Source organism: Anser cygnoides, chromosome 1, assembly GCF_040182565.1.
Source record: "Anser cygnoides isolate HZ-2024a breed goose chromosome 1, Taihu_goose_T2T_genome, whole genome shotgun sequence".
Classification (NCBI taxonomy): domain Eukaryota; kingdom Metazoa; phylum Chordata; class Aves; order Anseriformes; family Anatidae; genus Anser; species Anser cygnoides.
This window is the reverse complement of record NC_089873.1, coordinates 93,106,129-93,122,287: the sequence shown is the minus strand read 5'-3', so window position 1 is coordinate 93,122,287 and position 16,159 is coordinate 93,106,129. Positions and strand designations below refer to the sequence as shown.

Below are 16,159 nucleotides of genomic sequence, written 5' to 3'. Positions count from 1 at the left end.
TTCAAATAAAGCAGATAGAAATCATTACAAATTGCCTTAAAAATTGTATTATAGGTAGGTCAAGCCTCAAGTTATTTAGCTTCATGAAGCAGTTTAAAAAGGGAAATTCTGAAGAAATGGGAAGAGAGATTTTAATTCACTGATATATCTCATTTTAAAGTTTGGATAGAAGCTGGAATCTTCAAGAACATCCAAAATAGAAATAATGTAGTGAAATACCATTTTAACAATATGGTAAGAATGTGCAAGTTATGTTCTGAATTATCCAAAGCTGGAAGAAAAGTTAAGTATGGTGACAATAGCCAGTCACAATTTGAAAGGCTATCTACTCTCAACCTTCAGTTCTAGAACTTTTTCTTAGTCTCCTTAAGAAATTCAAAAAATGAATTATCACTATTTTATTCAGGTCGATAAGCTGTACTGAAGAGGAATCCAGCCAAATATGTTTGAAGGAGAAAAATCCTTTGCTTATTGCTACATCTTGCAGATCCTGTTCAGTCAATTGGAGGTCATTTCATGCACAGCAGCAATGCAAAAATACAAATAACTACATTTAAAAAAAAATAATATATATATTTGAGTGTCAAGAACAGAACACGATCCTTCCTCCTCAGTCCCTCTTTGGAAATCTCTCTCTTTTCCTTCTCTTCTATAGAAAGGTTACCTTCGCAGTTAATGCTGGTGCTAAGAATCATGATGGACTGATGAAAAGAGCTAATATTCAAACTTACTAATCTTCTGAGTCAAGAGTTTCATGCTCAAGTAAATTTGGCACTTTACTGAAACCTCTTTATCCTCACTGATTCCACAATAAGAAGCTTAAATACAAGTAGGCACAGCACAGAAAACACTTTCAAGAGCAAAGTATTCTAAAAAAATATTTAATCCTTCAAAAAGAGTTCTGAAAAGTTCCATCAGTGACTTTCACAGATAAATTAGAGGAATTTTTGACTGTGACACTTCCTGTTTACTTAGACTGACAGCAATGGCATTTTGCAGTGTTAAGCACTCCAGAGATGCTGCTTTTTTCTTGATGAAAGAACATGGTATCTTCTAACATTTCTGTTACAATACAGTAGTTACAACACTGGATGAAGAGAACTGTAATTCAACAGGCTGCATTAAATATTTCAGATGAATAAAAATAGCTCATATTATTGCATGTCTAACGAAGGTGTATTTCTCCCTCAACTTAGTTTCCATGTATTTAGATGGGAGTGTTGCTATAAATTTAATTCAGTTTCTTAATTCAGAGAAGATAAGTAAATAGTACTTCAAGCAAAACTGTGATATTAATGTAACAAATGGATGAGAGTAGTTTGATTAAGAATTAACATTAAAGGGTCAAGGTTAATTTTGTTCCAATTGCATTGCTTATTTCCTGTGCAAATAGTTAGGACAACCTGCAGATGGTAAGGACTGTTTCATAATTGTTATGAATTTTTATCTCTGAATCATCTCAGAAGAGGTGAAGCATTATATATATAAACACTAACCATTCTAGTAAACACACCTCAAGACAGATCCAAACCTGTTATGAAGATGTGGAACATCTACAAAATCCACTGAATAGATAAATTAATTATAGCTCAGGAAATGGGGTTAATAACTAAAAACTAAACTAAATCAGAAACAAGTTCAAATTTCTCATTTCACCTATTCTAGAAAAGTCAAGACTAACAGAAGAATGTTCTTCATGTTTACAATAATGATATATCATATTGAAAACAATCTGCTTTCGTTCACATTTTAAACTGTTTTAATATGAACATTTTGTTATGGACTTACCTAGAGAGAATGAAATAAAATCACTTTGCAACCTTTATATTTTCCCTTGCTTGAAGTACAGAAGAAATTACTTACACATAGGCCAGATCCTTCTTTGTGTGTGTACACTACATGAGGTATTTTTGTTCTAGTCAGTCTAACAGAGGCTTGAAACTTAAGTTTTCTCATCTGATGCCTTCGCTTTACTGAAGCTTCCTAAGAAACTTTTTTGAGCAATCACATCATTTAGAAAGGTCATTTTTAATTCTGTGAGCAGATTTGCAGCATACGTATTTTATTCTCACTCCAGTGACATCCCTCTATAGCACAGAGATCTTCAGCCCACTCTCTAAGTCAATTCCCATTATTCTTATTATTTTTAAGTGCTGACATCTCTTTCAATATCTTCACATCCATATAAAATTTTAGCTGAAGGTGGTCATCACATTGGATCCTGAGCTTAAAGATACTAAGCCTAAGCTGCACGTCCATCTGGACACTGAGATAGAGGTATTTAAGCATAACTTCCCTTCCAACCTTCCATCCTTTGATGTTTCAGCCACCGTGGATGCTTAACTAAAAATTCAAACAGATTTTCTAATTGTGTAATTCAATTAACAGTTACCACAGCAAGGAATATCTTCTATCACCCACATTTCTGTAATTCAGCACTACATTTAACCCTTAGGAAATTGATAAGTATAAAGGCAAAGACAGGCTCATTTAATAAATGTTTAAAAAGTGTGGAAAAAACTGTGAGGTGTGAAAGCTCTGTGACACCATGGGAGGAGAGTATTTGTAATGATGCCAGCTGTGCTTTTCCTTTCTGCATTGAAATGACCCTTGCTGCTTCTCCAGTATGTTCCACGGTCTTTCACCAACAGACCGAGAAGCACTGGGGAAAGAGGCAAAGAGAGAAGCTGAAGGGTGACAAGGGCTTGTTGTGCAAGGCCCCCTGTGGAGCAGTGGCAAGCAGCCACATGTATCTGGGGTACAGGAACAAAGCACACTGAGGGGACAACTATACTAAGGAACAGGCAGAGCAGGGAGAAAGGAGTAACTGTATCTATTGTTTCATCATGTTGCTGGGTATGATCTTCATATTTTACATTACTGAGGCAGATGATTCTCCTTAGGCTTAATGGAAATCTATCCTGAAACAGTACATGACCCCACTCCATATCCCTGAACCCAAACATTTCATGGTAAAGGAATTTAAATTTGCATGCAAGTGCTATAACGAGGCCAGATGAGTGAATAGGAATATACAATACTTAACTGGCCATAATGTTTTTAACTAGCCATTTGAATCAATTCCTTACAGAGTACCTAAACTCATTAAAATACATCAGACATCCATATTAGAGGCCTAATTTTCTTCTACCTTTCCCACATGTCATTGGCTGTGCTTAGGTAAAATATCAGTTGAAAAAGCAATCTCATTTGTTTTGCTTTTATTGCAATAATTTAAAAATGATGTATTTAAGATGTTTGAAAAATTATGCCTTTGGGATAGTTAGGTGCATGCTGAGAACCGTTTCTTGCGTTCAATACTAAATACATGGCTGAAGTAGAATGAATTTGTCGTAACATATTAATAATTTGGTTAAACATCAGGACAGCAATCTTATAAACAGTCAAAATGAAGCACAGAAGTCAAAGGACTCCCAGTGCTACTCTAGGGAGCCAGTGGCAAAATTGTAATTAGATTTTAGAGTGAACTACATTTCCTTTCCAGCTAGTTCAAAGAATCACCCTACAAAAAGGCTGAAATGAAGAAAAATTTTCTAAATGAACTGATTAGTTCAGAATAAATGTAAAAACTAAAGTTTTAAGTAGAGGTACAATCTCTAGACTGTATTTTTTAAATCACAGAGCGAGGCCCATCAGTTAACCGTGAAGCTCATCAGTTCCATTCTATAGAAGTAATGCCACTGTAAAAACAACTTTCCATATAAGACTATGACATGACCTATCACACAGCTTTCATTTAATTGAAATTAAATTGAATATCTTGCTGTATATCATACTGATTTAGAATTATATTTATAGTAAAAGTAGACGCATTTAGATGTTTCAGAAGGCAGCTGTGGGAAACATACAGATAGAATAGTATTTATTAAGTGACATCAAAAAGCTCTGAGAACTTAACCAGCAAAGAACTTGCAGTAATTTAAGACAATTTTAAAAATTGTTCTACCAAAAAACCACAGGGGAAAAAACAATTTAAAAGGTAATCATAATTTATATTACAAAAGAATTTAAAACTTCCTCAAATAGATCTGGCTAATGTTGTAAGGCAAATAGACCCCTCACAGTGTCATGTATAAAACATGTATTACAAAGCCAGTTTTTTTCTAACAATGAGAAAAATGAGCAACAGTATTATATTAATAGAGACATCCTCCCAAGACTGCTACTATTTACCAAAGGCATCCCACTCATTCTCAGATGTGCTATTCATTGAAGATTCTATAGCACTCCTCAGGCTTACTTAATCTCTCCTGTACTTTAAGTTGGAAAAAGATGTTGATTCTTTCCTACACCCAGCAGAGTAGAACTATGCATTCCTAAGAAGGAGATATATAATTACTATTAAAAACTGTAGCATATTTCCACTTGTGATTGTTGCAATTAAACACTGATGACAACTGAAATTGAAAGACTAGATAGCAAGTCCCCTCGTTTCTTTATGCATTAGAAACTACTTTTCACATACAATTCACAATATCTGGAGAATGAATAGTGTTTAATGGTTCAAATCACCACTTGTTTTTTAATTTGTGGTATCTCTCCACACAGCAAAATGCTGCAGGTGGGACAATCCTCCCCCTACTCCATATACCATGCACATCTAACGAAAAGAAAATTTGTCTACAAATTGGTGAAAATACTTTGGAATACAGGCAATACTGTTATTATTTAAATGAATTTAAATATATATCTCCTTTAAATAGCATTTGTGTTGTCTGAAAACAATAAGCAAAATTTCTTTGACAGAGGAATTGATTCTCGTGTACCTGTTCCACTGCAACCAGAAGACTGAATTTTAATTGTTTCTGGTTCTTGCAAGTTTTATTTAGAAGTATTTTAAAATTTTCTTAGAACTTCACACAGACATACTAGCAAAAAAAGACTGGAAATTAATAACACTGTAGACAGTGAAGCTACTTTTTTTTTGAGGAGCAATAAAACATAAAGCTGGAAGTGAGAGGCATGTGATCCCTGAAGGACTTCTGATCTCCTGTGAACTTCAAAGGCAGCAGCCAACTCCCTGTTTTTCTCAAAAAATAAGGAACACTAGAACTCACAAAAGCATTCTGCTTGTCAGCTAGTGAAATTAATGCCATAATATCTACATAACCCCACAAAGGTAGGTAGCTTCTTCTACCTATATTGCAGAACTTTAATCTCTATTATCCTTTGAGGATTCTGCGTTTTTGTAAAGCAATATCACCACTGCCAATTGTTGCCCTGAATGACAAAAACCTCATTCAACTTTACGGATGAAAGTTACTTGCTTCATAAAGCTGTAATTTTCTACAGAAACAGTCTTCTACCTTACCTGAAGAGGCAGGAAGTTGATCATAGTCTTGAGATGTCCTATTTATTTTTACATTTTCTCCAGTTACTCTACGAGCAGGTGGCAAAGGAATATGACTGGTTATCGGATCAAAATGGGGATCTGCAATAATAAAGCAACAAAGTGTCTTAGAATAATTAGAATTATTATCTGGGGAAGAGGGAGGGCTGATGCACAGAATCTAGGTTTAAAGTAGCCTCCTTTCAAAAAAGCTATGAATCCAAAGAGGCATTCCCCCATAGTGTGTGCATATGCATGCATACATCGAAGTCTTGAAGTGACCAAAGCAGGAGCACAACTCAAAGGTGGTCTATCCTGAAGTGACAACGGCTACTCTGTTGACATTCATGAGGTACCTTTCAATTACTCAGGCATGACACTGCTAGGACTGTGGCTGGCAAAGCATGAAAGAGGCTGCAAGGCCCGATGCAACAAAATTAGAAGTATCCCTGCTAGTCTGTTTGGTTAGAGCTTGGTAACGCTTCAATATTTTGCCACCAAGACTGCAGGACAGATTTCCTGTTCGCATAGTCCCAGCTGCTGGGTGAACATTACAGGGACTGCTGAAGGCTTTTCATTTTTTTCTGCTGATTATAGGAACAGAATTTAAAAAATGAGAGAACTACACAGGCCTGGCATATTATGGCCTCCTTGAAAGTATTTTCAGTCTACTAAAGAGGCAGCTGACCGAGGTTTTAACATCATCCTGGACCTGACTTCTGCTCTTGACTCGAAATAGTGTTTGTATGTGTGTGCAACTTTTTATTGTTATTAATGGTGAGATTACTATTCTAATCTCACAGTCTCTAATAGATAGATAAGGTATCACCCCAAAAATTTGTATGGAAACCAATCCTCGAAACCTAATCATAAATCATTTGCAGTGGTTTCTTTGAAACAATGCGGTGTCAAATGTGTCAATATGGCTTTAGAAATACCATAAGATAAAAGAGGACCAATTCACAAAAGAATCTATGCCCGAGTAGATGTGTACACTTACAAGATCAATGAAGATTAATTGTTGTGATAAGATTGTATTCACTATGCAAATATGGAGAATAAATTGCCTTAAATACATTTCCAGATTTTTAATTCAAAGCCATATTTTTATTTTTTTTAAACACTGTCATTGATTTTTTTTTAGATTATTTGGAAATAACATTAGATAATTCAAAACTCTCCGTATTTCTGGGAACTGCACACAGATCAACAGAGCTTATATGCTTCTGGAGGTGGGGGCTTTCATTTTCCCCTCTCCATTCCCATTAGAACTGAATGGTGCACTTTGGGTTTCTGCCTCAGATTATACAATTGAGGCACCCATTCAGACTGGACTGCTATAGGTTACATTATTTTTATTTTGAAGCGTAGAAGATAAATTAATCCCTGGCCCTATATTTATGATCAACCTTTACATCCTGTGATGTGTTTAGTCTTTTTACCTGGATGCATGCAGAGGCTTATACGAGAAGGTAATGCACCAACCTGAGTTCTGCATTATAAACACACACAGTTTTGGTGAATTACTCAATGTTCAGGTCTTGACTGATGGTAAAATATATATATAATAAAAACATTTCAAAAAGGGTCATTCTGGTTCAACCTAAATTAGCTCACTTTCATCCCACACCTAGTATTATTCACAAGGATCAGCCAAACACCCTACAACCAGGCAGACTATTATGCAGTTGCACATAATTGCTCATCATCTATAGTCCTGCACTCCTGTAATACTACTGCCAAAACATTTCAATTTAAGCCTCTCCATACAGCCTCTCATTAAGAACAGATAGGAAGGGGAAGACATCTAATCACACTTCAAGGTAGATAATCACTGAAAATATTCTTGGGACCAGTAAACTTAGACACTATCATTTTTGGAAGCTTCTGCAGAGAAAAATAACGTCACTTCAAAGACATGTACTATAACCCACAAAAACCCTGTTGCAATTGTATTGTCAGCAACAAAGGTATTCAATGTAATTAACCTGACACTTGTCAACCCAAAGTTATAAACGTTGAACATAACTTTTATGCCCTTTACAAGCAAAATACTGAACAAAAAATGTGACAGCAATTTGTGGGAAAAGATAGGTGAAAATTTGACTTATTAACCACAAAGTTATGAACCACAGGGTTCTGCAGCTGTGTTCACAATGAATATAGTTTTGCCACAAAATTTCACAGCAACAATTCTAACAAAACAGGATGTTGTTTTCTTTCTTTTCTAGTTTTTCCTCAAGTACCAACTTGGAAACAAACAAAAACATGAATTACATTGAACTAGAAAAAACAATGGAGTTGACAAAAGGATACAGACTACTATCACAGATTACAGCAAAAAACTTTACACTTCAGAAGTAGCAATTCTTTCTAGAAAAGCACAATTTTCCAAAATGTCATGCCTGGTAAAAAATATTGACTTTATTTCATTACTTTGTGATAATGAAAAAGTGAGCCTTTTTATATTCTGACTTGTTTCATCTCCATCATTTAAAAAACACACAAAAAAACCCCCACAGAATTATTTCTGATATTTTCATATATTGAGATGTAGACAAAACAGACTTCTAAAGCCTGACGACATTATCACAGAACAGATATGCCTCTGGAGTACATAATAGTGAAATATAATATGTTTTTTCCTTTTGTATTCCTACCAGGATGAAGGAACAGTTCATGTCCTGAAGGAGGTCGGCTTCCTGAGCCAGCAGGTTTTGTGTGCTCAGTGATGCTGTGCCGAGCAGGTGGTGGTGGTGGTGGTAGTGAAGGGGGTGAGCTATCAAAAGTATCTTCACCTGCATTTAGGAAAAAATTATTAGATGAGCAAAACTTCATTAAGCATCATAGAATAAAGAGCGAAGTTCAAAATTGACTCTTCTCTGGCTGCTGAGGCCCTTACTCCTAGGGTTCATCTAGCAGTTCAGTGACTGTAGTAGTGAAATTGTAAGCCTGATTCTTCCTATGCACAATCCTCTTCTAAAACATGCTCTGAATGACCTTTGTATTGCTCAATTTCTTTTCTGGGATGGGGGAAAAAGATTTCTTTTAAGTGGCTCAGTTGCAAAGAGTGCATTGTAATGAAAGCCTCACTGATTATCGGTGCAGAGTAACAGCTATGTTTCAGCAGCTAAGAAAATATATTTATATTCAAACACCAACAGTGATTACACCCAATCTGCTACACTTATACAATGTGTATCTTTATCTGCTATCTAAAGCTCTGACCTAAGGCATAAACTGAATCTTCTATGCTTGGCAAAATAATTTTCCCTTACATAAAGGTAGAGCAGACAAAACCAGGGTTAACAAGAAGTACCAAGTATTTTTTTTCTGCTCTTTCACCTTCAATTCTATATATTCTTACAACTCAGAACACTTCAGAGATCAGAAAGAGAATAGTGCAGGAACATGGCAAATGTTCAAAAGGTTTTATGAACCAGAAAATTGGATGATGGCACATACAGTACAGTCTCGCAATGATACAACTGAATTTGTCAATGACGGTGTGGGTGATGGTCAAGCCCAGCCCCAGTATATAGGCAGAGCAGCTTTTTTAATGCTTCTGACCTCAAAATTTTAAGCTTGTTGGCTTTTGGGTGCGAGAGCAGAAATCAGGGTTGGGAAAGATAGCTATTGGAAACTATAGGCAGCGCTGAACTTTGAACTGCCCCTTGACAGTAGACAAGAATCAGAAATAAACTTACTAATGTAACTCAATTTAGTTTTCTTTGACTTAAATACCAGCTCCCTGTCATTCACCTTTCTATATGATAAAAAGAATGCAATTATTAAATCTACAATTGGAAAAACCCTCCATGCTTGCATTAAATTGCAATGCTCAAACTTCACATTAAAGGACAACAATTTTTAATCTGTTTTAGGCAAAACAATTTTGCTTTTCTTTGTAGCTTGAATACAAATGTTGTTTGCCTTTTCATCTGTCTTGCATGAGGGCTTACAGACAGACGCCACACACAGATCACTGGTAAATATTGATGTACAGCTGTAATATTTAGCCCATAGCTTGTTTGGTACTCTTAGCATACTCAAAATTGGTTGTTTTTCAATAAACATGGCATTTGGTTAATCTAGGCTATGTTAACCATTAAATGTAATCATCAAAAAGTCTGCAACCTAAAGGGGGCACCAGAAGATCATAATCGGAGGGTGTCCTGTTGAGCAAAGAGCTGTGTTTTGGGTTGTCTCTGGTAGGAGGTCGTGCAGGTGGCAAAGGTACCGGAACAGTAGGTGCATCATAGACATCTCCTGAATGACACAATCACAAGAAGTGAATGTTTTCTTGCTGTACCCCTAGAACAGCACAGAGCAATTTTTCTTGCTAAGGGGGGGGAAATAAAAACGCACCTAACTCTGGATGTTTTGGTTTCTTCATCTCAGAAGTAGCACTGTGTGTTCCATTCGTTACTCCAGCACATTGACCATTCTCACACACCCTGGAGACAGACAGTAAAAAGGAAGTAATCAACCAGTTAACCAAGTATTAATTCCCAGAATTAAATGCCTGAGCTGGCAGTCCATTATATGGAAACAAATGAAAGACGACAAGCTGCATCAATTCTAAACTTTGTGGGTTTTATATTGACAGCAGGTACTGGTTAGCTCTCAATAAACTCTGAAGAATTATACTGCTTTCTTAGTGGGATAGTGACATGATTTAAGTAACTTACTCAAGGCTGCACTACAAGACAGAGGAAGAATTAACATTAAATATAGTCCTCACTTCAGAGGTCAAGTCAATGGTTTATTCACATATTTAAGTCACAAACTCAATCCTACTTCCCCTTCCCAGCTGTTAAGGTTTCCCCAGCAGAAATATTAAGAGGGGAAATGGGAATTTTGGTAGTTATCCACACTGAAACAAGCAGAAAATAATAATAATAATAAAAAAAAAAAAACACAACAGAACAAAACAACAAGCAAACAAGCAAAACAAACCCAACAGAATACTACAAAACACCACTGGAAATTACGAATTTCAACTAAAATCTTAAGCCAAACATTTAAAATGAAAAAGTCAAAGCAGTTTTGCAGGCTTCTGAATCTGTATAGAAAAACTAAGACTTCCTGATACCTTACTAGAATTTACTATTTTTTTTAAATGGAAATGTATCATTCTCTTAAAATTAAATAACAGTATAAAATTCAATATGAAAATTGTTTAAACTTAGAGATTCATGAAACAAAGTACAAAGATACCTATAATCTTGTCAGAAAAATATAATATCTCTTGGAGATTATTTTTGTAAAAAGATTCTGCTCAAAGACGGGGGGAAAATTATAGAACAAAAACCTTCTCATAATACTAAATATTGTTTAAAAAATTGCAAAGATGGGAAAATTACTCCTGTCATTGGAGCTGCAGACCCTGCATGTTCAAAAAGAACCAGAGAGCTTCTCTGGAAAAAGGCCAGCATGATAAACAATTCTAGTTTAAAAATTAAAAACCACAACCACCCACCATGCATTGTTATTATCAAACATTGGCAAATCTGCTAGAGCTATCTATATACAGCTAAAATTTTACATCTTGGGTTTTTACCAATAGAGTGAACATTAATAAACTTATCTCCTTTGGCCATATGGAAAGAAGGGATGAATAAAGGTCTGGAATCATTTAAAATATATAAACAGGAAAGAGGAAGTGAAATTGTTTCTGTGGTCCCAAGAGTTTTAACTAGGAGTAATGAAATAAATGTAAGAATAATTACAATATTTAAAACAAAAAACTAATGGTAAGAGCTATTTTGTTGCAAATTAATTTCCCCAGGGAAGTGGTAGAGGAAGTGTTGCTTCTATCTTTGAATTTAGATTCGTTCAATCTCTCAAATACAGTGGATGCAACACTTCCTTTGACGCCTCCCCATTTATCCTAAATAACTAAGAATCTTTTCTAGTTTAATTTGAATCTACTTTGCATTTTCAATAAATTAATCAGCCCTAGGTAGTACGATAACCTAACGTGGTATGACTTTAAAAATCTTCATAATGAGTCCAGTTACCAGCTTACAAATCTTGCTGAAATACCTGCTTATATTGACAGTAGACAACACCAGAAAGAATAGCAGCAAATTAGTACTAACAAGCAAGTCTAGTCTTTTTCTTTTCTTTTCCTTTCAGAAACTGTTTTATTAGGAAAAGATACTGATTGCAAAAATGTATCATTCTCCTAATAGTAGCCTAGTTAGACTAATGCTGAAATTCTTTCCCTCCATTTCTTATTGCTGAAACTTGTCTACATGAGAGGAGATCAGCTGTAACAAACCAGACAATTAACTGATCTCCCATCATAAGGCTGTGAATCATTTTCTGTATTTTTCTTGTACTCTTTTTAGAATTGACATATCTGCTGGCAAAAGAGCAAGAAATCTTAGAGGTGATATTTGGGGGTAGAATGTGGAAGAATTACATAGTTTGTACATTTCAAAACATACAAAAAAATATAAATTTGTAGGCTCTTGTGTTTACCAAAATCTCTAAGTACTATCCAAGACCTGAGGAAGCAACACTAAGGAAAAAGTGGCAAAAGAGTGACCCTGGGGGACAGACCTGAAAGGTGCTAAACATTTATGAAAATTAAAATAAATAAATCACCTTTAATAGTATTGCTAGACAACACTTAAAAGTTTTTCATTGCACCCCCCATGAGTTTAAAAAGAAGTGGGGATGGGGAGGCATTTATTTATTAATTTTCAGTACCTAAGCACAAAGCATCAACTAGAATCAAAATTGATTTTGAAAGGTTTATCTCAGCTTTCACACCTAAACAGTAACTTTAGCTAAAAGGAGACATTTTAAGTATATGGAACATCATATATAGACAAATACGGATATAGGATTCAAAAAGGTTTTTTTTTTCGTAATGATACTTAGGAGAGTGGTTTGGTTTTAGGTAAAAGTCTTATGAGAGATTATAATAAGAGTTGCTTGTTTTAATCAGCAGAGCAATGATTATTTTGTGCAGCAAGTCCTGGATTACTGCCAAAAAGCACCATAAGTGAAAGAGCAACTAGGCTAGCTAAATAATAAACTAAAAGCTACGAAAGCTTGGAAATCAGATTTCCATGTATAGCCTCTATTAATAATTCTAATGGTCTGGTGAAATACCATCATAGCCAATTGACACCAATCAATTCTTTTTCTGCAAATGAAGGATACCAGAAAATTAGAAGTTTCTAGTTTTCCAGTTGGTTATCTTCTCAAGAATCTTTCAGCTTGCATCTAGATCAGTTTTTTGGTTCAGATCAGAAGTATGAATTAAAATAAATTTCCTAGTCATCCCCACTTAAAATACTTTGGTTTATATTTTAGAGAGGTCTCAGAGCATATAGCCCCGATTGCTGCTGGACAACATTAACTCAAAAGTTGTCCTGTAGGAGCTCATCCAATGTACTGCAGTTACAGAAGAGTACTCCAGGCACAGGACCATGCTAGGACTAGTCTTCCCAAAACTAAAACTTCCCAAAACATACACTGTAGATGTGTGGTCCTTGGAGTTAATTGTTTCACTCTACAGACCCACTCCTATTGCAGTACATCGCTTAGTACTAGACACAGTCCTTGGCAGCTCTTAAACCAAGGTAATCGGTCCACATAATGCTCTCTTCCATTGCAAATGACTGTCTAAGAAAGGTTGCATCCTGTGTAACTCTAGTCATACAAGCAACTAAGCCTCTATTAGGTAACTTTGCATGGTACAGAAAGACATTCCCACAAAAAAACCACAACACTCTCCAATAAAAAAATGTATAGGTAAGGTCAACTAAGATCTTGGATTTTTTTTTTCTTTGCTTGGCGAACATAAACAGTTTTATTCATCAGCTTTTTTGTTTGTTTGTTTGTTTGTTTTTCCCTTAAACAAAAAAGAACATCTGGTAGGGCAGACAGGAATTTAAGCGCTCAGTATCATAGACCTAAGACAACTGTGTAACATTCACATCTATGGAATGAAAGCTGGATCACCAGTTCTAACAGTGAGTCTGCTTCTTAGCATTTTTAACCTGCGTGCAAAGAGTGATCAGACTATGAACTTTTATCCATCTGTTGGAAACATCTGATTGAACAGGTCTAAAAAAATGTATTTAGCGATTTTTGGGATAAGAGATATTTTGAACTTTACTGATAGTGGGTTCTTGACATCATCTTATGACAGAGGGAAATAATGGCAATATGTCGCTGCATTCTTCAACAGCAGAAAAGCCTGAACTCTGTAGATCAATAATTGGTTTTAATGTTATACTTTTGACCTACAGGACCAATAGGGAATTGGCCCTTTTTTTCCCCCCAGACTTATGCTCTTCATTCCTGACATTCAGATTTTCTTTATGATTCAAAGACCAAAAAGTTCACCATGAATGAGATAGCCTTTAATTGCCACGTCTCTTGGCTCCAAATTTTGCCATAATCAGTTATCAATTCATAAGTGTGACAGTTTGGAGATAATACTCTAGAACATATTTAAAGCAAAAGAGATTTATTCCATCTGAGTAACAAAAAGTTTCTCCTCCGAGAAGTGGTGTTCAAAGGCAAAAAATACCACACCACAAAGATACGATACAGTGAACTTCACAGGTTTATGATTGTGGTGGTGGTCAAATGAAATAGAGGCATAAATAACCCAAGCTTGAAAAGATAAGACATTTTAGAAAGCAGTCAAGTTTAACCATCATTGTAAATTGTGAATCCAAATAAATTTTGGAAAAGGCAGACTTCTGTAAGTAAGCTGCCTTCAATATTACTAAATGACCTTACCGAGCAACAGGCTTTATATTATGACAATGAGGTGGTTGTGAGCTTAGTATTGCAGGATGTGAAGAAGGAACTTTGTATTCATCATCACCATCTGTGTGATCCCTTGATTTATCAGACAGAGAATTTGCTGAGGGAAGAGAGCACCTATGGAGATGAGAAAAAGATCAGTTCTGTTTTAACTGTTACATAATTGTCCTTGGTATAGTACAGAAAACACTCTTCTTTAGCCTAAACACCCTTAATACATGCCTGCTACGTGTAGGTTAAAAAAAATGCCATGATAAACTAAAACTTACAAGGTTACTGGCTTTTTTGTCTCTGAGAATATACAGAGAATCAAGCAGCTCACCTTTTAAACATTAAACAGATACTTTAAGCAAGCATAACATAGCAGAGAATTGCAAAGAATTAGAGTCCTAAATATCCACTTACAAGGCTTAAGCTGTTTGCACTTAACAAGAGAACTAAAGAGAAGTTAATTCAGGGCAAATAGTATTTATCAGGGCTCAGTAAGGCAGAGAACTTTCAAACTTTCAGTCTTTTTCAAGCCACAGTATTATTGAAATCCCAGAATCTGTTTGTATTTTAAATTATTTTTACTTTAAACTGCAATTGTCCTTTTAGACAGCCACTTACATTACTTCTTGAAAGCAGTGGAAGTCCAGGAAAGAGGTGGACTTTACCGTCTCCATTTACAGGTAACAAGTTTTATCTGGAGAATACTGCTGGATGGGAGTTTTATTTTACAACAAAAACTAACTCCTACCACCTGGTTCTGTGTTATATGAGTGTAAACAAAACAATGGGCAAACATTTCACTTTAGTGAGCACTGGCTGGGGAAAGAGATTTTGTTAGATATTAAAAAATGCAACTTATCTTTTGGCCTTCATAAGGCATACCAAACTAGGCTAATTAACTAGAAATCAACATCATCATCTTTTATATATATAGCTCCTCCTCTGCTTATAGTGAATATGCTGATATACAAAATCAATAAATCAAGTCATCTGGAACACAAAATGTTACATTAAAGACTTAATTTAACTTCAGTTTGATCATACATGAAAACCATGAATAGGCATTTGATTCTTAAACTAGCTGAACACTAAGAAGCATGTAACTTCAAAAATCATCTGGATATTATGTTATGCAGTAAATAGTACCTTCATTCTTTACCTCAAAAAGGGTCAACAGATGGAGGACTTCAAATAAAGATGTTTGATGCATTCATGGCCATTTTGATTTGTGGCTTGAAAGCATGGTTAATGGCTCCTGAGCTGAACTACATGCCACATTACAAGACACATCGACTTAATCATTTAGGGAAGTTCTTAAGAATCATAGGAAACATGAGAAGGAAGTGGACATAATTTCTCTTCTGATGGTTTAATTAGTTTTATTTTATCATAAAGGCAAGAGATGAAACAACAGGCTAAGCCCATCTTATTTTTTTCCAACACAAGCAGCATCTGACACACACACAGCACACTTCACAAAGGAAGAATATATGCCCTGCACGATTTCTTTTAGGTGATGCCACATGGCTCCACAACATCCAGGTACTCTGTGAACAAAAATGAAAAGCTAACTGTCATGACTACCAGACAGTCACTAAATAAACGAATAAGGGAGAAAGAAAAGAACAGAGGAAAGACGGGGGTAGGTGTGCTGCTTTTGTTTGAATATATTCAAAGCCTAGAGGTCCTGAGCTACTTCTAACCTGTCAGACACTCTTTCCTTCAGTTAGTAACACACTCTTAAATTCATAAGCAAACTCATGAAGGATGAGAACCCAACTTCTTTTGCAAATACATTCCAGCTAAAGGAATGAAAGGGTGAAGGGTGAAAGAAGGTTGATGACACTAAACTGCAAAGTCTATATTGCAGTTTTCTACCACCTTCTGTAGAGGGAGCAAAAGGTCTTTTGTAAATACAACAATGCAGTGTGAAATGCTTTCTCCATCTTTGATTTCCTAGTTGAACAGTCAATTTGTGTCACTGCTGTATGGCCATTTAAAGCAAGGAGAAATGTAATA

The 16,159-nt window shown here is 35.5% G+C and overlaps 1 protein-coding gene across 12 annotated transcripts in view; it reads right to left on the bottom strand.

Moving 5' to 3' along the window:
- CBLB (Cbl proto-oncogene B) overlaps positions 1 to 16,159 on the bottom strand; it is a 166,729-nt gene that overhangs the window by 31,792 nt on the left and 118,778 nt on the right. For 7 of the 12 annotated variants that reach the window (XR_007160749.2, XR_007160755.2, XR_007160750.2 and 4 more), the window contains 5 exons: positions 14,123 to 14,266; positions 9,719 to 9,807; positions 9,488 to 9,619; positions 8,011 to 8,148; positions 5,333 to 5,452 (listed from right to left, as the gene is read on the bottom strand). Coding sequence is in view for 9 of the 12 variants with exons in the window: in XM_067002731.1 (XP_066858832.1) it covers positions 5,333 to 5,452; positions 8,011 to 8,148; positions 9,488 to 9,619; positions 9,719 to 9,807; positions 14,123 to 14,266 (623 nt within the window). In the remaining 3 variants the exon portion in view is untranslated. Of the gene's footprint in view, positions 1 to 10; positions 4,338 to 5,332; positions 5,453 to 8,010; positions 8,149 to 9,487; positions 9,620 to 9,718; positions 9,808 to 14,122; positions 14,267 to 16,159 lie in introns of those variants that run through there. The other 5 variants (XM_048057222.2, XM_048057225.2, XM_048057223.2 and 2 more) reach the window with 4 other exon arrangements.